This window comes from Molossus molossus, unplaced genomic scaffold (genome assembly GCF_014108415.1).
Source record: "Molossus molossus isolate mMolMol1 unplaced genomic scaffold, mMolMol1.p scaffold_m16_p_17, whole genome shotgun sequence".
Taxonomy (NCBI): Eukaryota; Metazoa; Chordata; class Mammalia; order Chiroptera; family Molossidae; genus Molossus; species Molossus molossus.
The window spans coordinates 27433457-27455480 of NW_023425352.1; the positions used below are offsets into that span (position 1 = coordinate 27433457).

The 22024-nt window shown below is 41.1% G+C and overlaps 1 protein-coding gene across 1 annotated transcript in view; it reads right to left on the reverse strand.

Annotated features, from left to right (window-relative positions):
• Positions 1 to 5298: 5298 nt before the first annotated feature.
• Positions 5299 to 22024, reverse strand: part of CC2D2B (coiled-coil and C2 domain containing 2B) — a 108480-nt gene continuing 91754 nt past the window's right edge. Inside the window, exons 29-35 of the mRNA XM_036265495.1 lie at positions 21666 to 21755; positions 18444 to 18557; positions 15018 to 15152; positions 14498 to 14620; positions 9832 to 9890; positions 7491 to 7668; positions 5299 to 5685 (exon numbers count right to left, since the gene is read on the reverse strand). Coding sequence (XP_036121388.1) covers positions 5497 to 5685; positions 7491 to 7668; positions 9832 to 9890; positions 14498 to 14620; positions 15018 to 15152; positions 18444 to 18557; positions 21666 to 21755 — 888 coding nt within the window. The 3' untranslated portion in view covers positions 5299 to 5496. The remainder of the gene's footprint in view (positions 5686 to 7490; positions 7669 to 9831; positions 9891 to 14497; positions 14621 to 15017; positions 15153 to 18443; positions 18558 to 21665; positions 21756 to 22024) is intronic.

Below are 22024 nucleotides of genomic sequence, written 5' to 3' on the forward strand. Positions count from 1 at the left end.
GTGAGGGTGTTTTTGTATGAGATTAATATCTGAATCAGTAGTCTGAGTAAAACATATTGCCCTCCTATTATTTTATCACTCTTCTGAGACTAAATGTGTGGATTTTTTTTTACTTATACTAATCAATTCACCAACTCTCTAGATAACAATTGGGTGTCCTACAATTCAATTCGGTTCTGACACTATCTAGCTGTAGTCAGTGTCAGATCCCACAAGGTAAGGGCTTAGTCCTACAAGTCTGCCCTACTTCAGAAACGAATCACAAGTCCTGGGCTCTTGTACTTTATCACACCTCCCTAGTGTGAGTGGCCCTCCTTCAATTAGTTGAAAGCCTGAATGCAACAAAAAGGCTGATACCCCCCCACCCCTACCCAGCTCCATGAGAGAGAACTCCTCCTGCCTGATTGCTCTGAGATGGAACATAGGTCTTTTTTTGACCTTTAGACTCAAACTGATACAATGGCACTTTGTGGGTCTTAAGCCTGCCAGCTTTCAGACTGGAAATTGCATACCATTGGCTCTCATAAGTCTCCAGTTGACTAAAGCTCTTGGGACTTCTTAGCTTCCATAATCTCATAGACAATTCTTTTTTTTTTTTTGCATTTATCTTGAGGTGGGAGGGAGGAAGAGAGAGAGAAACATCGATGTGAGAGACACATTGACTGGTTGCCACCCACACAACCCCAACCAGGGCAGAGACAAACAGAGACAAACCGCAACCGAGGGTGCCCTTAGTGAGAACAAACCCAGGCTCCTCTGGTCTGTGGGCCAACACTCCAACCACTGAGCCAAACCGGCTAGGGCATAGCCAATTCTTTATAATAAATCTCTTTCTACATATATAGTCATGTGCTACATACTGACATTTCAGTCAGTGATGGACCACATATAAGTAGTCCCATAAGATTATAAATGGAGCTGAAAAATTCCTATTGTCGAGTGATGTCGTAACTTCCTAGAGCAACTCATTACGTGTTTTTAGTGGTGCTGGTGTAAACAAACCTACTTTGCTGCCAGTTGTATTCAAGTATAGCACATACAATTATATTCAGTGCATAATACATGATAATGATAACACACAGCTATATTACTGGCTTATGTATCTACTATACTGCACTTTTTATCATTATTTTAGAATGTACTCTTTCTACTTATAGACTATATAAAAATATTTGCTGGAAAACAGTATACTGTGTTACAGTGGTCTCATTTTTAGAAAACAAACAAGAATATATGCAAATATGTGTATATATGTATATCCATATATATGTATGCATATGATTATTTGAGAATGTTGGTGAGGGAAAGGATGCATACTTGGTTGGTAAGAGGGTGGGTGGGATGAATAATGTGGGTGGAGGAGGGGAGAATAGTGGCACAGGAACCCAAGCAAAAAAGGACAAGAAAAATAAAACTTGTACTTAAAAAAATATGACCACATTTATGCACTTACATAAACTAGTATCTGTAAAAATAATTTTAAAATAATCACAAATATACAAAGGGAAAATATTTATTCAGTTACCTAAAATCTTTCAATGATTTGTTGTTGCACTTTAAAATCTGAACTCTTTACTATAAGCTATGTGATCTTGTCCTTGTCTACCTCTTCAAACTTATGTGCAATGACTCTCCCCTCCCTATGTAAGTCTCTTTCTGGACTACAGGCCTTTGCAATTGAAGTGTCCTTTGTCTGAAATGCTCTTGCCATAGGTCTTTGCATGACTGGCTTCCTCTCATCTAGGAAGCCACAGGTGCCTACTCAATAGCCATCCTCCTATTCTTCCTCACCAATACTAGACAACTGATTTTATTGAGAGAGCAATATATTCATTTAAAATACCTCTCGTGCCCTGGCCGGTTTGGCTCAGTGGTTAGAATGTCGGCCCATGGACCAGAGTCCCGGGTTCAGTTCCTGCTAAGGGCACGTACCTTGGTTGCAGTTAGTCCCCAGCCCCTGTTGGGGTCATGTAGGTGGCAACCACTCAATGTGTCTCTCTCATGTCGATGTTTCTCTCTCTCTCTCTCTTCCTCCCCCCACCAAAGATAAATGCAAAGGTGACCTCAGGTGAGGATTAAAATAATAATAATAATAATAATAATAATAATAATAATAATAAATACCTCTCTTGTGCCTAGGAGTGACACAATTCTGGCCAATGGGATATAAGTAGAAGTTACTGGGTGTGGCCTCCCAGGAAGCTTTTAAAAAGAGCTAACACAGCTGCATCCTCTACCTCTCCTTCCCCTTTTTGCATTTGCTTGCCGTGAAGATGGATGTGAGGTTAGAACTGAGGTTCTCAAAGTGTGGTTCCCAGAGCAGCAGTCTCAGCATCACCTGGGAACTTGCAAATTACCAGGTCCCATCCCAGATCCACCAAATCAGAAGCCCTAAGGGTAGAGCCCAGGAATCTGTGTTTCAACAAGTTCTTCTGGTGATTCTTATGAATGCTGGAGTTTGAGAGCCGCTGAGCTAGAGGACAGAAGTCTTCTTAGAGATGGCCAAGAAGATGGATGAAGACTAGTGCATCTATGACATCATATAGCCACTGCACCAGACGTGGACTGCCTCCTCTGGATTTGGCAGTAATGTAAAAAAGTAATCCCTATTTGGTTAAGCTACTGTGATTAGGTTTCTGTTACATGCAACTGAATGCAATTCTAATTGATAAATCATGCTCATACCCTCTATCCCCACCAAAGCTTTCTCCACACACCATCTTATTTATTTCCTTTATAGCACTCATCACATCCTGCAATTATCTCACTTATTTATTGTTTATTTGCTTATGGTCTGTTTCCAGTGTAAGAATATAAGCTTCCCAGGGGTGGGACCTTTGGCTTTTTGCTGCTGTACTCCAGCACATTCTGAAGGGTCTGGCACATAAAGAATGTTCTGTAATTATTTGTGGAATGATTTAAAGAACTTTAAAATTATATCTCACATTCAAGATCATGTATTTTTTGAACACTCAAATGAAAAATGGCTCATTGCAGACAACTGCACAATTTCAGGAAGAATTTTAGTTAAGAAACATGTACAGTACACATGTAAAAATGCATATAACATAGAACAGCCCTCTGTGCTTGTTTATGAACACTTTCTGCCTTACCCTTAAGTGGCCTATAAATTCTAAAACCACAAACAACTAACAAAGTAGCTATGTAACATTCAAAGTGTCAGAGAGATGAATTGCATGAATGCAGCACTTCTTGGGCAACCTCGTCTTTCCATAGATATCATCCTGTGCTACCCCAATCAATGTGAGAGACTTGTTAATAAGAAAGCCTCATATATCATTTAAACACAACATTCAAATAAAACAAAAAATTTTATCAGTTTTCTTATGCACAATTAGGTTTTAACACTGGAGAATAAAACATTCTTTCATCCATATCCCTACTTTTTAAACTTCTGGTTACTTCAAGTTTGGTCTAAGACTAACATCCCTGCAAATAGATACGGTCCTCTCTGGCACCAGCCTATGCAGGTGAATTGTGGAGAGGATACAGACTGAGGGTCCCTGAGGATGAATTTAGGGCCTCTGCTCTGCTTGTGGGAGTAACCCAAGAAGCCCTAGTGCTCCTGCAATGCAAGAGGTGCATTTTTTTTCTCTTATCCTTACCTCATATAAAACTACTCTCATTAAACAGTGGAAATCTGTATCCTCTGACTGTTTAAACAAGTAAGTTATATAACATTTAAGAAAACTGTATAAAGGGTTTTTCTCAATGAACAATAAAAAACGACAAGGAAGTTCAGTGCCTCCCACTTAGACCTCGTCCACTCTTTCTTGAGGGGCTCCTCGGATCTCGGTGGTCTTCCCTGGAGCCTCCACTGGGAAAGGAAAACAGCGGGAAAGCGCCAGAGGCAGAACGAGGAGCTGTTCACTACAGAAAAGATGAGGCCTGGGTTTGCTACAACCATTTTCTCCCTTTTTCACAGAATCAGGAAAGCACGTTAGTTTCCTGGGGATCCCTTACAAATATGCGGAGCTGAAAGGACTTCACATCAGTAGCATCTCAAGTAAAAGCTGTGGAGAAGCCCCCAGAAGCTGACCTCAACCCCCACACAACATAGCAGGTTTTCCTGTTATTCTTCATCAGTGAAATAATCTTTTATTTTATCAGAGGCAATGACCTTAGGGTTTCTATTTGAATAACTTCCACCTTGAATTGCATCAGAACCAGCACCAAACACACCAGCCTCATTTTAGTTATTATAACATTCCATAAGGCCAAGAACTCTTAACAGGTCATCAGAATTACCTGGGGAGCTTGTTCAAAATACTGTAGGTTCTAGCCCTGCCCGGTTGCTCAGTAGTTAGAGCATCAGCCCGCGGACTAATGAGTCGCAGGTTTGATTCCGGTCAAGGGCACGTACCTCAGATGTGGTTCAATCCCCAGTCCTGGTTGGGGTCGTGCGAGAGGCAGCCAGTTGATGTGTCTCTCTCACATCGATGTTTCTCTCTCTCTTCCTCTCTCCCCGTCTCTCCCACCTTATGTGAAGATAAATAGAAAAATATCCTCAGGTGAGGATTAAAAAGAATAATAATAAAATAAAATACTGCAGGTTCTAGAGCTCCACTCCCGGAGGTTCTGATTCAGTAGGCCTTGAGTGGGGTGTGGGAATCTGCATTTTCAACAGGGCTCTCCAGGTGATTTTGATGGAGATGGTGTGAGACCCACAATTTGAGCAACACTGGCTTTAGAGCAGTGGTTCTCAACCTTCCTGATGCCGCAACCCTTTAATACAGTACCTCGTGTTGTGGTGACCCCCAGCCATAAAATTATTTTCATTGTTACTTTATAACTGTAATTTTGCTACTGTTATGTTTTAGGCCACCCCTGTGAAAGGGTCATTCGACCCCCACACGTTGAGAAAAACTGCTTTAGAGGAGAGGCCAGAACTGCTTCTTTCCCGGAATAAAATCCAAGGCCACCAGACTTCCCAAACGGTCCTCCTTGAAGAGGTGTCTGGTGAGGAGGTCATCTAGACTCATCCTAAAAGACAGGGAGTGAGTTTCCACGGTGCCCAACTTTATTTTATTATTTTATTTTATTTTTTTTATCCTCACCAGAGGACATTTTTCCATTTTTTTGTTCAGATAGAGTGGGAGGGAGAGAGAGGAAGAGAGGGGGAGAGAGAGAGAGAGAGAGAGAGAGAGAGAGAGAGAGAGAGAGAGAGAGAGAAACATCGATATGAAAGGGACACATCGAGTGGCTGCCACCCGCACGACCCAACCAGGGCCGGGGACAAACTGCAACCGAGGTACATGTCCTTAGCAGGAACCGAACCCGGGTATCTCGGGACCGCAGGCTGACGCTCTAACAGCTGAGCCAAACCGGCCAGACAGTGCCCAACTTTAATAAAAAGTGGGTTCACACTTGGCTGGACTTCAGGATAAGTAGCAACATTCTAAAGTACTGGAAAAGTTCTGATTGCTTCTGGTTTGGGGGTCAACAGTACAACTTTTCCTTTTCCTTTCTTCTTTTTCACTGTTTTCGAGTTAAGGAAGCCAAATAGACCCATACAGATAAAACGTTGTTTGGATATGGGTGAATGTATACAGCGAGAGAAAATTCTGTCTGGGGAAATTCAGAGGCGTGAATTCCAGTTTGATACACAGCATCAATCACTGACTGTACATCAGTGTATGGCATCTGCATAGCAAATCCTGCAATCTGGACCAAAAGACAGAATAACATGTAAACACACATAACAGTCATGGAAGTAATTGCATGCAAAAAGATTACAGAAGTCTCAAAGAAATGGGAATCATAAAATAATGCTATTTGTTGTTGCTTACTATGTTCTAGGTACAGTGCTGAATGCTTCATATACATATTTAAGCTTCAAACAACCCTATATGGTAGGTTCTATTATAATCTCTACTTTACAGAGAGGAGCACAGACAGGTTGTCTGATGCCAGAGCCTGCACACTTCACACTCCACATACCTGCACTCTGTCTAGGATAGCAAACTGTCAACCAGGAAATCACTTGGTCTTACAAATGAGAGATTTAGGTGAGCATTTTGGAAGAATTTATGTAACACTGATTCAGTTTATATATACTAAGTGATAACTGTGAGACAGGATTAAAGGGTTATGGAACATAGACCTATGTAAAATTTTCTAAGACAAATCAGACCTTAGATTGCTTACTTCAAGAAGCTTTCCCTGATCCTTAAATTTGCTCACATGCTCTTTCCATATGGTTGCATAGTACATTGGCCTTCCTTACCTTACATAATGACATATGTTGCAATTACATGTTTTCTGGTGAGTCTAACTAGTCCACAGTCTCTGTGAATGCACAACTCTCGTGCCTAGCACAACGTCTGGCACATAGAACACAAATAGTAGGTAACATTTACTAGACATTTGCTGGGTGCTAGGGTAAATATTACCCCACTGTATCCTCACCACCACAACCACAAACAGATAATCATTCTATCCCTGTTTATTTTGTCCAATGGGGTAGAAAGTGTAGAGAAGCTAGGTAACTTGGTCAAAGCTAGTGGGTGGTTGAGCCAGAATTTGAACCTGAGCTACAGGATTTAGTGCAGGTTTATGGTTGTGTTATTAAGCAGTCAGGTAATTTCACAAAGGAACTTCAAGTTTTAAACGTTGGCATATGTTTAACTATGTTTTGCTTATTGGTTTACCCCCCAATTCTATTAAAAAGAAAGCAAAACAAAACAACTGCCTCCCTATTTATGAATGAATAGTGACTGCAGATCCCTCCCTGGCAACCTAAATACTCATCTCCCAACAAACTCCTTCCTTTCTTCTCTCAGAGGAGTCATCTTCTAGTCTACAAGATGGTCAGGGGTAGGAATCTCACTCTTGGGAGGCTAGGCCTTTCAAAAACCCACTAGACCAGTTCATAGGGAGGAGGAGGTAAGAGGATTCTCAGAACTGGGGGTAGGGTAGGGGAAGAAAAGGAGGATCCTAACAATATACCAAATGACCACTTTGTTTGGTTATGGATTTGATGAGTTTGAGATGCCTTTTATCATCCAAGATGATGTCAAATGTGTTGGAAAATATATGACAAGAAATCAGGAGAGAAGCCGAGGATGGATGTATAAATTTGAGAGTAATTTACATATAGAAGATAATAAAGCTTGCCCGGAGTCCTCTTGCCCAGAACCAAGGAGAGCAAATCCATTCTATTAATACCATCTAGAGAACATTGTTAAGTTTCTCAGTTGTAGGTGGTTTCCTTTTGGGCATCTCTTTCCAAAGTTTGTGGTTTACACATCATAAAACATAACATTGATTCAAGAAAATGTGGTCGTAGTAATAGCTGTTCACCACATTTTAAATTTCTTGGTCTCCAAATAAGTGCATTTTAACACCAGAGTAGCTATCATCTAGGATCAAGATAAAAGGCATTTCAGAGATATTTAAGATTACTTTAACCTGGCAATTAACAACATAGATAAGACAAATGTCATTAGAGCATTAAATAATATACAAACCCAATAAAATTGCAGTAGTCTTTCAAATTCACTCTCTTCTTCAGAGGAAACAAAGCTTCCAGCATCAAGTTCTAGCTGTGGAAGAATTTGTCGCAAAATACAAGTACATTGTCGATTCCAACGTGTTGGCTGCTTGGGTCGCCATTCCATAATTTTACATTTCAGAGTCCTTTCAATCCTATGATGGTTACATTTATGACAGGTTACAACTCATTTAATAAATGTGAAAAGAGTTTTGTCACTTGCTCTCATGCATGAGGATTATACATTTTTTTATTTAGGAGGAAACCAGACCTCTGTGGCTAGGGATATCTGCCATCATTCACATTAATCAAGTCTGGAAGAATCAGGCTCTTGGTTGGCTTGGGAAAGCAAGAAGCTTCCTGGGGTATCTAACAATTAGACATCAAAGGCACATCTCTTTTCCAGTTACCTATGTGTAGGATGCTATCTACCGGATATGATTCGACACCTACTGTCTGATTACTGGGTTGGCATTCCTATTCTCCAAGACCCTTCCTTTGACATAATACACTGGGTTTCCAAAAGACCGCCTTTACAGAAATTCATATATCTTGTCTGGGATAATGTTAGAAGGGATGGGTTAATTAAATCTGTTAACTCAGTAAGCAGAGTTGGGAGGAAATGAGGCACTGGACTGGTAAGTATGATGATCAGTTTCCCCTACAACAATGTACATGCCATGAGGGCAGGAATTCTTGCCTGTATACCCAGCCCCCAAAAGAGTGCCTGGAGATGAACTGTTCCAGGGAGAGAGAGAGGTGGAGCACCATGTGGGCTGGTTGATGGGGCCCTCCCAGGAAGCCTGTCCTCTATGCCAAATCAGTGTATGCTACAGAATGAGCTGTTGGGAGTCCTCTTGGCTGAGTCTGTAGTGTAACTAAGTAGTTCGGAGTTTGCAGAGAGTCTTAGTAGTGGCTAGGTATCAGAATCACCTGTAGAACTTTATCAAAAGGTTTTACCTCTAGATACTGATTCAGTAGGTCTGATCTTAGACCCTGGCACCTGTATATTTAAATAATTCAGGAAGCAATTCTGATGAAACCCAAAAGTTGGGAACCATTTCCCAACTGCATTTCTTTCTTTTTTGTTAAGAGTTGGAAAAGAAGGAGGGGAATAAGAGGTGGGGGTTATGTGCTAGTGAAAGAAGAGAGTGTCAAAATGGTTTGTGTCATGCTGTGTTTTAATTAGTTGGCAGTGGCTTACATGCCAGCCTGCTATGTCAGCATGAGTCACTGGAGGCAGTCATATCTAGAAGCTTCTGACACATCTGGAGTAGGAGTACGGCCTGCTGCAAAGATTGTGACCCTTTGGGCTTGACTGAACAACTCCTCAGGGTGTGTGTGTGTGTGTGTGTGTGTGTGTGTGTGTGTGTTTGCGGAATGGCAAGAGCCAGGGGACAGTATTGATGTTTCTACCACCCAACTTGGATGTTTCTATCAAGTAGTGGGCCATTTACCTTCATGTACTTTCAAGAAGTATTAGCTACTGAATTATTACTGTAGGCTCAACAGGTGTCTCTATTGAGAACTTCCCAACAGTAGCCTATGATGTTTTCCAGAGGCAACCATTTCTAACTTGGCCTGACATTTCACAGAGCATTAGGGATGGCAGAGGAGTTGCTTTTCAATGCATGTACCAAGAAACAGAAGACTCGATGGAAGTATCTATTATACTCTCCATTTCATGCTTCTGTTGCTAAATCTAATAGGTATTTTGAGAAACTGGTTTAGAGTGTAACAGACTGAAATGCTTGACCTCTCTGACTCAATCTTGTTCAAGTCTGCTGTGTTCCTGCACACAGACATGCTAATCATTGGAGGAATTTTGCTTGTACCTTGAGTTTTTACAAAAACAGCCCCTTGCCAGAAGGTGCCTCTCCAGAGGAAATAGGGGAAATGCGTATAAAAATAATGATTGTTCATCAAAGATTCGCAGGAGCCTCAAGACCAGACTCATCAGCTGGGGTCAACAGACTGGGAACACAAAGATTTAGATATTTTTCAGTCTTCCTTGGACCCCTGCTGGTACCTAGATGTCTGTGGTCATCAATCACCTCTTGCCCCTCCCATTTCCCCTTCCCTTGACATAAAACAGGCCTGAACTCTGTACTTTTTTAGATGGACTTGAGAAACTACTAGGGCTCCCATCTCCCCAAGTTGGCACCTTCTCAATCAATAAAACTTCCCTTATCCCAAACTCTGACATTTTGAGTTTTGGCCTTTCAAAGTGTTGAGCACAAAGTGTTGAGGACTGAAAGGGCTAGATGAGAGACTGGGGAGAAAACATGGTAATCATAACATAATTTTGTAGATCATACCTGTTCTTTAGATCATCTACCATGCTTTTATTTGTATCAGAATAAATTATTTCTTCAGGCTGAAATACAGACAACTGAAAGTTAGAAAAGTTTCAAGGGAGACCATTTTTACATCACAGTCACCCCTGGAGTGCTAACCATATTGAGGGGAACCCAAACCTGTCCCATGTGGTGAAAACACTGACTCACAGAGGCACAGAGGTGAAACATAGATCACAGTGTTTTCTTTGATTTTAAAACTACTTCACCAGAGCAAGGGAAGGGGAATGGGTATACAAAAGATGTTTTCATGGGTAACACAAATCTGCTGCCCCCCATTCATTTATTCCAACAAGCATTTCACATGCATATTGGTTCTACCAGATAATCTTTGGCAGCTGCATAGGTCCCTTCCACTTATTAACGGTGACCTTGGTGAAGTTACTTAACCTGTCTGAGTCTCAGTTACTATATCTTTAAAGGAGGGACAATAAAAGTATCTACCTCTCTGGGGTTTTGTGAAAATTTTAAAATAAAGTAATACATGTAAGATCTGGCACATACTGCTCAATAAACATCAGATATTATTGTTATTATCACTCTTCTAACATGGTTTATCATCTTTACTCTTTGTGTATTTATTTCTTTCAGCTGGCAGGAGCCAGGTTTTTGTATTTGCATGCACAGACACACACACACACACACACACACACACACACACACACACGGTCCTTTTCCATCTCCCCTGTGCCCACCAACAGCAAAGAGTGATGCTCTACCTTGTTCCCCCACCAGCAGGATTTGCTGGGAAGAGGGCAGGACTTCTCAAGTCCACCCCTAGAGCCACCCCAAACCCAGCCTCCCTTTCCTGCAGGGCTCACACAGACAAGAGTGAGGGGCTAAATTTATAGTTTTTGCTTTGTGTGTTTCTGAGCTGAGAAATGGAGGCAGGGGGGTGGAGAGACGGGAATAGATGTTTCTCCCTCATGAGCAGAATGAGGGTTGTGATTTAAAAAGGGAGCAACATTTGTTAGGCCTCTAGGAGTGATTTGAGAAGACTCAGTCTGTCATGATAATCTAAACCAGTGGTTCCCAAAGTGCAGCCTGGGAACTTGTCAGAGATTCAGATTCTGTGCCCCCACCTCAGACCCAGTGAATCAGAAAGGCTGAGGGTAAGGCCCGGCAAGTCCTGTCTCAGCAAGTCCTCCAGGTGGTCTGATGCCTGCCATGGTTGGAGAACCACTAGATTAGGAAATAGGGTCAGAACTGGGAGTATCCTACAACAGAACACAGCCGGAGATGGGAGATACTGGAGAAAGAAAGTATGATGTCCAGCATCACCTTGCAGGGGCCAACAACTCAGTCCAGATATGACAGGTAACTGAATTCCCTGATTGCTGTCACCAAACACTGTCTGCCCCTCCAAACCATGTCCCTCCCCCACCCACTCCTCCCTCTTCCCCAAACCCTCAAATCCAGGCAACTCTTGCGTTTTAGGTAGGCCCTCACAGGCCTGAGAAAGAGGCCTGGGTTACATTGACTTGATAAATTTATGAGATGTTAATCCACTTTCCTTTTCTAGCAAAAACCCATCCTTTTCCTTCAGGGAATTCATATCCTTTTTCAAGAGGACTTCCCTGTTAACTCATCTCTGAATTCCCACATTCTCATCATGCACACCCGTATTTGTGTTCTCAATTGTGATAACAAAAACAGTGTTCACTGTAGATAGCAGTTTTGTGGTTATGTGCATGACAAGGCAGAAGATCAAGGGCCATTAATCTATAGGAAAAAAATCAGTAAAGATACAAGTTAAGACCTGGCCGGTTTGGTTCAGCAGTTGGATCATCAGCCTGCGGATCGGAGAGTCCCAGGTTCAGTTCCCGCTAGGGGCACGTACCTTGGTTGCAGTTTGTCCCCAGCCATGGTTGGGGTCGTGTCTCTCTCACATCAATGTTTCTCTCTCTCTCTCTTCTCCACTTCTCTCCCTCCCACTCTATCTGTGAATAAGTGCAGAGATGTCCTCGGGAGGATTAAAAAAAAAAAAATAGATACAAGTCAAAGGCAACTATGAGTTTATATTTATAGATTCAACTGGACAAAAGGTTTAGATTCTACCCTCAGCCAGAGTGGTTTTTTAAAACACAATTTCGATCATGGCAGCCCTTGGTAATTCGTTTCTGATTGCACCGAGGATAAAGGCCCAAATCCCTAAGACTCCGTTCACCCCTGAGCTCATCTCTGCTCACTCCCTGGCAGCAGACAAGTGGCCTTTCAGCTCCTGGACAGACATCTCCTTGCTACTGCCCATCTTCATGCCTGCGTTTCCTGCTCTCTTCTGGGACCCTTCTCTTCCCTGACTCTATTCTAGGCCAGCTTCTGCTCACCCTTCTTCACTGTGCTGGTCACCACTTTTTTCCAGGAAGCCCCTGCCGCTCTCCTTCCCGTCATGTCCTCCAGCTGTGTGCCCCCCCCCCCCAAAACTCATTCATTTGGTCTGTAATAGCCCTTATCACTCTATACCGCAAGTGCTTGTTTCCTGCCGTTTCTTCCTCTGGAACACGAGTGCCAAGGAGACTGAGCGGGTACTTCTTGCGGCACCTATACCTAGCACAGTGCTGGCTCCCAGCAGGCACTCAATAAACAGTACCTGAGAATAATAGGGTAATTAATAATAAACAAAAAACCTCATCTCTGAAAGTGTTCACTCCCTGGAAGACAGCAATGCTTCACTTACAGCTTTGGGATGGGAAAAGCGAGATATGGCCTGTGGATGCTGCAAATGTGGTTTGCTCAAGAGAGATAAGCACATTTCCCCTCTTTAAAATAACTTTACAGACAAAAAAATATAAATAATATACATACATACAAAGCATATACATATGTGCTTGCAGTGCATGAAGAGTGTTTAGCAGGAAGCACAGTGGTTACTTCGTAGAGAGTGGGAAAAGATGTGGGGGAGGAGAGAAACTCTTCACTTTACATGCTTCGGTACTGTTTGACCCTTTCCCCTAAAACCACCATGCATTCTTTTTGATATTGTAAACTGCCTCAAATATACAGAAAAGCACAAAGAATAATGTAGTGAACATCCACCCAACAGACCTACTGCCTAGTTTTATATAATCTTTGCATTCTTTCATATTTGATTTAGATTTTTTAAAAAGAAGTAAAACGGAACAGATAGACTTGAAGTACTCTGTATACCTCTCTCTGATCTCATTTTTTTTTCTATTTCCCCAAAGGTAATCTTTAACCTAAATTTGGTATTTATCTTTCCTCTAAATGCTTTTATACTATCATTACATATCTATATATACATAAACATACAGTTTCAAACTTCATGTAAATGGTTTTGTACTGTATGTGTCCTTTGACATCTATATATTGCTTAAAAATACATTTTAAATATTCATTCAGGTTGATATACATGGCTCTAGGTCAGAGGTTCTCAATCTTGGCTGCACACTGGAATCACCTGGGAGCTTTATATAATACTGTGTGCGGGTTCTACCCTCAAAGATCCTGATATAATGAATGTACGGTCAAGTTAAAAACTTGTAAATTGGTTCACACATTTTTTTATTGCTGTATAGAAGTTTTCATAGTATGAATACTTCACACCTTATGTACTGATTTTCTGTTTGATAAATTGTTTCCCTTTTTTTGCTATTTCAAGCTATTCTGTAATGAGCCTCATTGTGCTTGTCTCCCAGATAAGTTCCTATAGGGTATATACTTAGAAGTTGGATTGGAGAAATCAAAAGTTGAGCATCTACAACTTTACAGATATCAACATATTGCTTCCCAAAGTGTTTATAGCAATTCATGCTCCCACCATTTCTCTGCCTCTTTGCAGCACTTGGTATGGTCATATTTAAAAATATGTTTGCCGCCCTGGCCGGTTTGGCTGAGCGGTTGGAGCGTCGGCCTGCAGTCCAGAGAGACCCGGGTTCGGTTCTCGTTAGGGGCATATACCTCGGTTGCAGTTTGTCCCTGGCCCTGGTTGGGTCGTGCGGGTGGCAACCACTTGATGTGTCCCTTTCACGTCGATGTTTCTCTCTCTCTCTCTCTTCCTCTCTCTCCCTCCCACTCTATCTGAACAAAAAACAAAAAAAAATGTCCTCGGGTGAGGATAAAATATAAATATATATGTTTGCCAAATTTATGCATGTTTTAAATTGTATTTCTCTGATTATGAGTGAGGTTGAGCACTGGAGTTTTTGCTTCTATAAATTGTCTCCTGGTTATTTTTCTATTGTCTCTTTCTCATTATCTCATCTCCTCCCTCTCTCCCCTTGGGCTCACAGCTAGTTTTTGGCTTTTGCAATTGCCTGCAGCCTGCATACCATGGCCCTCAATCCAGAAACAGCTGTTGAAATGACCTTTGGGATACTGAGTACAAAGCAACACTGAGTATGTCACAGGTGCACTGGCTGACCCATCTGGTGATTAAGTTGGTTCAGGTCTGTGCTTTGGTCTGCTTCCTAGCCTAGGCAGTGAGTCTGCCACTTTTCTTCCCCATCTTCTTTCAATGCTAGCCCAAATTTAGGCTGGATGGAAGAGAGAACTAGACTTTATTAATATTGCCAAATAATTCAATAAACATAATAAAAACTGTCACAACTAGCAAAGATTAGAACCAAGGGTAATTTTCATACTGACGCACCTGGAAAATATGACTTACCTGTATGCTCTGTGTTTGTGCCCCTTGAAAATTTCTTGGAAACAATTGCTTCCAGAAACTTTCCTTTGAATAGTCAAAATATACAGCCATTGGAGTATTATTTTGTTGGATATTAAACCAGACCTATTAAAACATTAACATAAAATCAGTACAAGCCCATGGGAGCCCAAAATGCATAGCTGGTTAGGACAAAGCACATTTTTACAGTTCTACTACCCAGAGAAGTGGCAGAAGCCAAGAGAGATTCTGGGGTAGGAGGTAAAGACATTCCAGGTTTACCTGAACATTAGACTGCTCACTAGTTCTCAACCTTGGAGGCACTAGAGTCAGGGGGGGAGGGTGAAAGAGTGGAGGCTTTAGGGATAAAAGATTTTCCTGGCCCCACACCCCAGCAATTCTAATCAAACTTTTACATTTTCTTCCAAGTTCCTCACATGATTTTAATGTATAGCCAGGGTGGAATATCACCGATTTGACTCTTGAGGAGATAGCTCAAAGACTTTTCCCCCCATATACTTACATTTCCATCATCAAACAAACAGTCTACACTTTGTAAAGGACAAAATGAGTCAAACTGCTTATAACATTGTCCAGTTAATGGATTCCAAAGCAAATATTCATCGGTTTCGTGAGTTAATACATAAGCCACATGCCCCTGAATGAGGAAAAGAAGTTAAAGTCATTTGGGGTGGGTAACTAAACATATTTCTGACTGTGAAAATTATTATGTAATTATGTGATATCTTTGATTTTTAAAAGCCTTTTCTATGGCCTTTACAATTTTTTGGAAAGAAAAAATATATAAAGAACTCATATAACTCAACAAAAGGAAGACAATCTAAGTTTAAAAATGGGCAAAGGACCTAAATAGACACTTCTCCAAAGAGGAACTACATATATTTCTCTGAGACAGCTAAGAGACATGAAAAAGTGCTCAAAGTCACTAATCATCAGAGAGATGCAAATTAAAATGACAATGAGGTATTACTTCACACCTGCCAGATTGGCTACCAAAAATAAATCAACAAAAAAGTGCTGGCAAGGATGTGGAAAAAAGGGAATCCTAGTACACTGTTGGTGGGAATGCGGATTGGTGCAGATACTACGGAAAACAAAAAATTAAAAACAACTGCCTTTTGACCCAGTGATTCCACATCTAGAAATATATCCTAAGAACCCTGAAACACCAATCAGAAAGAATATATGCACCCCTATGTTCATAGCAGCACTATTTACAATAGCTAAGATCTGGAAACAGCTCAAGTATCCATCAGTACATGAGTGGATAAAAAAGTTGTGATATATTTACACAATGGAATACTATGCAACGGTGAAAAGGGTGGATCTCTTACCCTTTGAAACAGCATAGAGGGACTTGGAGAGTATTATGCTAAGTGAAATAAGCCAGTCAGAGAAAGACAAGTATCACATGATCTCACTTATTTGTGAAATATAATGAACAAAATAAGCCGAGGAACAAAATAAGTCTAGAGGCATGAAAGCATGCACAGACTGATGGATCTCAGAGGGAAGAGGGATGTGTGTGGGGGGGTGGGCAGAGTTTAACCAAAGAACTTATATGAATATGTGCATAACCCATGGACAAAGACAGTAGTGTGGTGAAAGCCTGGGGTGGAGTGAGAACAGAGTGGAGGGTGGCAATGGGGGGTGGGGATAGGGAACATTTGTAATACTCTCAACAATAAAAATTTAAAAAACTGTTTTTTTTGAAAGAAAACAAGCCAAAGCTCCAGAAACCCTTAAGCCAAGACAGCATGAGGATTCAAATGAGAGAACTTCTGAGCCAGTGCTGCCATGTAGGGCCCTGCAGGTGTTCTCTCGTGGCAGTAAGATATGTTGTTCTAACAACATCAGTACATCATGACAATTTCCCAACAGCTAGTCCTAAAGTGTTTTGAGGTTGGGGCACTGTTGACTACTTCACGTATGGTTCTATATGCAAAACCCTGCTTTGAGTAGAATGTACCGGGGAGACTGGGGGTGAGCACCATGCAGTTAGGGAAGAGAAACTGGCCTAAGGCTCTGAAAAAGCCAAGTGAAGTTAAAAAGCCAATAAGTTAATTTTGAGAACAAGATCAAAAAACCATCTGAGGGACACATGGAAGTAGGGCACAGACTGACATCCCTCAGAAGAGGGGATGGGGGGTGGGGGGGTGGGAAGAGATAAACCACAGAACTTATATGCATGTATGCATGACCAATGGACATGGACAACTAAGCTGGGGACAGGGTGGAGGGGGTGTGGGGTGGGGGGTGCCAATGGGGTAAAAAGGTAAAATATCTGTAACAAAAAAATAAATAAAAATTCATAAAAACAACAACAACAACAAAACCATCTGAGGAATAAAAGTCATTATGTTATGATTTTTCTCTGCATATACCTTTTGAAGTGCAGCCCTTTCCTAGCAAAGAATAAAAATTTCAGGTAACAACAATAATGACTATTTACCATTTATGGTTTATTTATGTACATCAAGAAATGTACTCAGCATTGACACTAATTTTCTTGCTTTGATTCACTCCAAATTCTGTGAGGTAGGGATGATTATTATGCTAATTTTTCAAATGAAAAATCAGAGGTTAAAGAGCTTGTCTAGGGTAACAGTAAATGGTATTATTGCTGTTTGAGGAGGAGATAGCTGAAGCTCAGAGAAGTAAAGCAGGGTGAGATCATGCAGTTAGTAAATGGCAGTACTGGGTTTTAAAACCCTCTCTCACTGACCCCAAACCCATATTCTTAACACTGTACTATGTAGCCTGGTTTCCCTAACTCCAAAGCTCTTGTTGTTTTTTTTCTTTTTTTAAATCCTCATCTGAGGATATTGATGTAAGAGAGACACATAGACTAGTTGTCTCCCGCAGGACTCCAACCAGGGCTGGGGACTGAATGGCAACCGAGGTACATGCCCTTGACGGAAATCAAACCCATGAATTTTTGGTCTGAGGGCCAATGCTCTAACCACTGAGAAAAACTGGCCAGGGGCAAAGCTCTTGTTCTTTATTATTGTGTTTGTCTCCTCTACAGTGAGGCTTCACCTCAACCACTGAGCTGAGGGGTGCCACCCATGATACTGGTTCACAGGTATAAAAGCAAACATTTGTTGAAAAATTGTTGACTGTTTGGTGCCATCTAGTGGCTTTTAAAACTACAGCGAGGATTGAATGGGGAAATTAACCACAGGCTTTTAGCTAACACCATTGTGACACGGAAATAATAAGCTGTGTCAAGGGAATACAGAGAACTAGAGATCATAAGAAAACAACAACCATAAAACAAGACTGGAAATTTTGACACTGATCAAGATATTCAGGTTGAAATAGAAACAGTTTGAAAGAAGACAGCTTTCTGGAGGTATGAATACAGGAGTATATAATTAAGTTGTAAAACTCTCAGGTAGGTAAACATGAATTTCTGGCCCACTTCTTGTACAAGTAAAAACTGAGCAATGGAGAAAAGAGAGCAATATTTCTTAAGGATTTCAAAATAAAATATTAGAAACATATAGAGGTGATGGTGGTGATGGTGGTTAATAACCACTACAACTCCTACTGTGACTATACACCACCACCGCCGCCGCCACCACCACCACCACCACCGCCGCCGCCACCACCACCACCACCACCGAGCATTTACCATGAACCAGGTGCTCTTCCAGCGCCATATATTTACTATGTCATTTAATATTTCCAGTAATCCCATGAAGTAGTACTATTATTAGAGAAGAAAAACAAAAGGAAGTCATCCATTACATTGTAGAACTTTTGATGAACCAGTATTATCCTCTTAACTAAATAATTGCTTGCTCACAAAATTCCTTAATTTGCTTGTGAAAAGATGGAAACCCAGGGTTCAAGACTTGTCAACTTGCAGCTGATAGATGATTATTTTTGTTTGCACTATTTAATAATTAACTCCAAAACTTACTTCTAACATTGAGGTTCCCAGAAGGACCAAAGCTTTCTTTCCGAAATACAAAAAGAAGTTACAGAGAAGTATGGCATGCTCCTCCTTATTTCCAATAGCCAAACTGATGCAGCGCTAAAACAAAACAAAAGTAACAAGAACGACAACCAAAAACAGGTGAAGGAGAGAAAGCTGAGTAATGCAATCAGTGCTGGGATGACTGCAAAGCCAAAAGCTCGGGCACCATTTGCCTGATAAAACACTAGGGCATTAGGAGGAGAGAACATTAACTTGGAACACAGGGGTTCCCTTTACCATGGGGCAGTTAATGTGGATACTGTGTAAATGACCAAATAATTTATCATCCCAAATGGGACATTTTTGTTTAGGACAAGTATTAAACTGCCCCTGGGCAAAGAGGGATTTATGGATTGGTATTTTAGGGAATCTCATCTGACAGGAAATCATACAGTGTTTTGGGAGGAAAGGATCCTTTGGTCAATGGTACTATACTCTGTTTTGTACCCATACAGTGCTCTCAACTCAAAGAAAGAAAGAGATCTTAGTTGGAACCTAATCAGGAATAAAGAAGGAAACTTCTTCAACTCAAAGAACTGAATAGCCCTGGGCGGTTTGGGTCAGCGGTTAGAGCATCGGCCTGCGGTCCGGAGAGACCCAGGTTCGGTTCCCGCTAAGGGCATGTACCTCAGTTGCAGTTTGTCCCCGGCCCTGGTTGGTCGTGCGGGTGGCAGCCACTCGATGTGTCTCTTTCACATCGATGTTTCTTTCTCTCTCTCTTCCTCTCTCTCCCTCCCACTCTATCTGTGCAAAAAAAAAAAAAAGTCTAAGAACTGAATAGCTGGGCTGGCTGTAATCAAATAGAGAGGTGGGCGAAGGTAGGTTTAGGGTTGTAATACAAATAAAAAATAATACAAGAATAAACTCTGTTTTGCATACTCACAACTGTGAAGCTACCTTTGCACCCTGTACATGACGACTAGTAAAGCAGTTGTAGCAGGAGATAAAATACAGCAGAGGTGGCAGACTAGTGGTCTGTGACCTAGTTCTAGGTTATAGGTGTGTTTTGTTTGGTCCCAGAATGTTTTTGAAAACTGGGAGATCTTAAGATAAAATTCTGGATTTCTGGCTTCTCTTGAAAAATCAAAACATATGTGGGCCCAAATGTTTTTATGGAAATTATCTGCTGTTACTGAGTAGCAGCTGCACCATTTAGATAGGACATGTGTTTTCTAGTTCATTAGAGTCCCAGGGAAAGGTCTGTGGTGGTGGCCAGGGAGACTGGGAGGAGAGAACTCAGGAGGTCTTGAAAGTGACTATTTACCAATCAGTATGAAAGCATTTCAACGTTTTGACAACTGATAGAGCCACATCAGTACACACTGGCTGAAGTGTGATGGTGAGGGATGGAGGCGAGGATGGTAACGGCTCCTCTGAAAGAAAAGTGTGAACAGAAGAGTGAAGGGCAGAATATGAGTACTCTTCAGTGTCAGGCCAAGGAGGTTCTCCTCCTGCAGTTCATGAGAGGAGGAGGGAATGGATGAGAATAGGTTACTAATACAGTGAGTCCCAGATGTTTTGCATATGTTATCCTTTCAAAACCCTTGTATGACACAGATGAGGAAATTAAGGTCCAAAGAAACTAAAGTTATAAAGTCACACAGAAGTTATGAAGTGGTTGAAATAGGATTTGATCCAAGGTTTGACTCAAAAGACTGTATGTGAGGTAGGAGAAAATAGCTCATGTCTTGTTACAATCTAATTAGTCATCACTCAGAGGCATCCCATGGCCAAAGAGTTCATGTCAGTGGGAAGACATATGCCTAGAGGAATCTCATGCCTGTAGTAACCTTTAGATTATGGGCAGTGTTTGGATTTGGGGGTGGGGAGGACTCAGGAGTATTTGCCTGAATGGTTATTTTTAGTTATGTTAGAGTCTGTCTTTATTTTTTTTATTTTTTAATCCTCACCCGAGGACATTTTTCCATTTTTTGTTCAGGTAGAGTGGGAGGGAGAGAGAGGAACAGAGAGAGAGAGAGAGAAACATCAATGTGAAGGGACACATCGAGTGGCTGCCACCCGCACGACTGACCAGAGCCGGGGACAAACTGCAACCGAGGTACATACCCTTAGCGGGAACCGAACCCCGGTCTCTCAGGACCGCAGGCCGACGCTTTAACCGCTGAGCCAAACCGGTCAGGGCTAGAATCTGTCTTTAATGTTCTGCAGGATCATAATACCCCTGAACGCATTCTGATTAGTTCAGAGTCTCAGAAGAGTCTAGAGTTCTTCTGACAACTCTTTGCACTCTACCAGCTTTGAATCACTAGGACGACATGCTTGTGTTTCCCTCCTTCTCACTAAGCAGAAGGCAGAGTAACCCTACCTATGAAGTTAACCCTGTGCCCCTAAATCCAATTCATCTCAAATCTACCCTCTAAAACATTCTAGATAAGTTCTAGGACTATCAGTTCCAGATAGAAAGTCCTCTTAAGCTCCCATGATACTAATATTCTCCAATCAAAAATATTATGGAATGCTTGTCAAATTTAAAGCAGTGTATAAGTGATAAATGTAAAAATAAATAAGAATCAAGTCTTCCTATTAATTCAAGGAGATTAAACTTGGGATGTACATGGTACAGAGTTGGGTCAATTTATAAGCAACTAAATAGTATGTAAGGTGAAATGGAAGTCCTGTTTAGGGTTGCCTGATTTTGGGGGAAAATAGGATGCCCAACTAAATTTGAATTTAAGATAAACAAATATTTTAGTATAAATATGTCCCAAACATTGCATGCGTCTGTATTCCAGTTCGTGACCAATCTAAAGAGCGAGGAAAGAGCACTGCTATACTAGCTCTTCGTTCAGCTGTGGGGAGCCTGGGAAACCTGGGAAGTGAGGCATTTGCCCTTGACTTCAGGGTCTGACCAGCTCCACAGCGACAAGCCATATTTCTCTCTGGAGACTGTCATAATATTGCATTTCTTAAAGTCCTATTGAATCAAAATATTCATAGCTACCACTTACAACGTTGAGTAAGACATTTGTTCTTTCAGAATTATTTCTATGGGTTGTTAATAGAATTGAAAATAATTTATTAAATTATCAAATGCTTTCAAAGTTCACAAGGCAAAGTATTACATATTATAAAAAAAATAGGTTTCTTAAAAGAAAAGCAAGTAAGAAATACTATGAATTTTAATTATAAAATGTAATTAGTTACCTCTGATGTCATCCATACATCAAAACCATCATTTTCATCCAGTGTATCAGACATAACAGGAATCAAAGATACAAAGTGAGCAATGAAGTCCTAGAATAATATTAAGAAACATTTACTGAGTGTATACTATATGCTCATCACAATGCTTTATATGCCTTATTATTTAACACATTTGTGTATCCTATGAAGTAAATACTATCATTATTTTTATTTGTTTGTTTTACAGAAGATGCAACAGGCTTAGAGTGCTAAGATAACTTGCCCAGCATCACACAGCTAACATCATACATGGTGTCTCTAGGATTGAGCCCAAGTTAGCCTGTTAGCCATGATATTTCACTGTAATAAAGTATTAACAT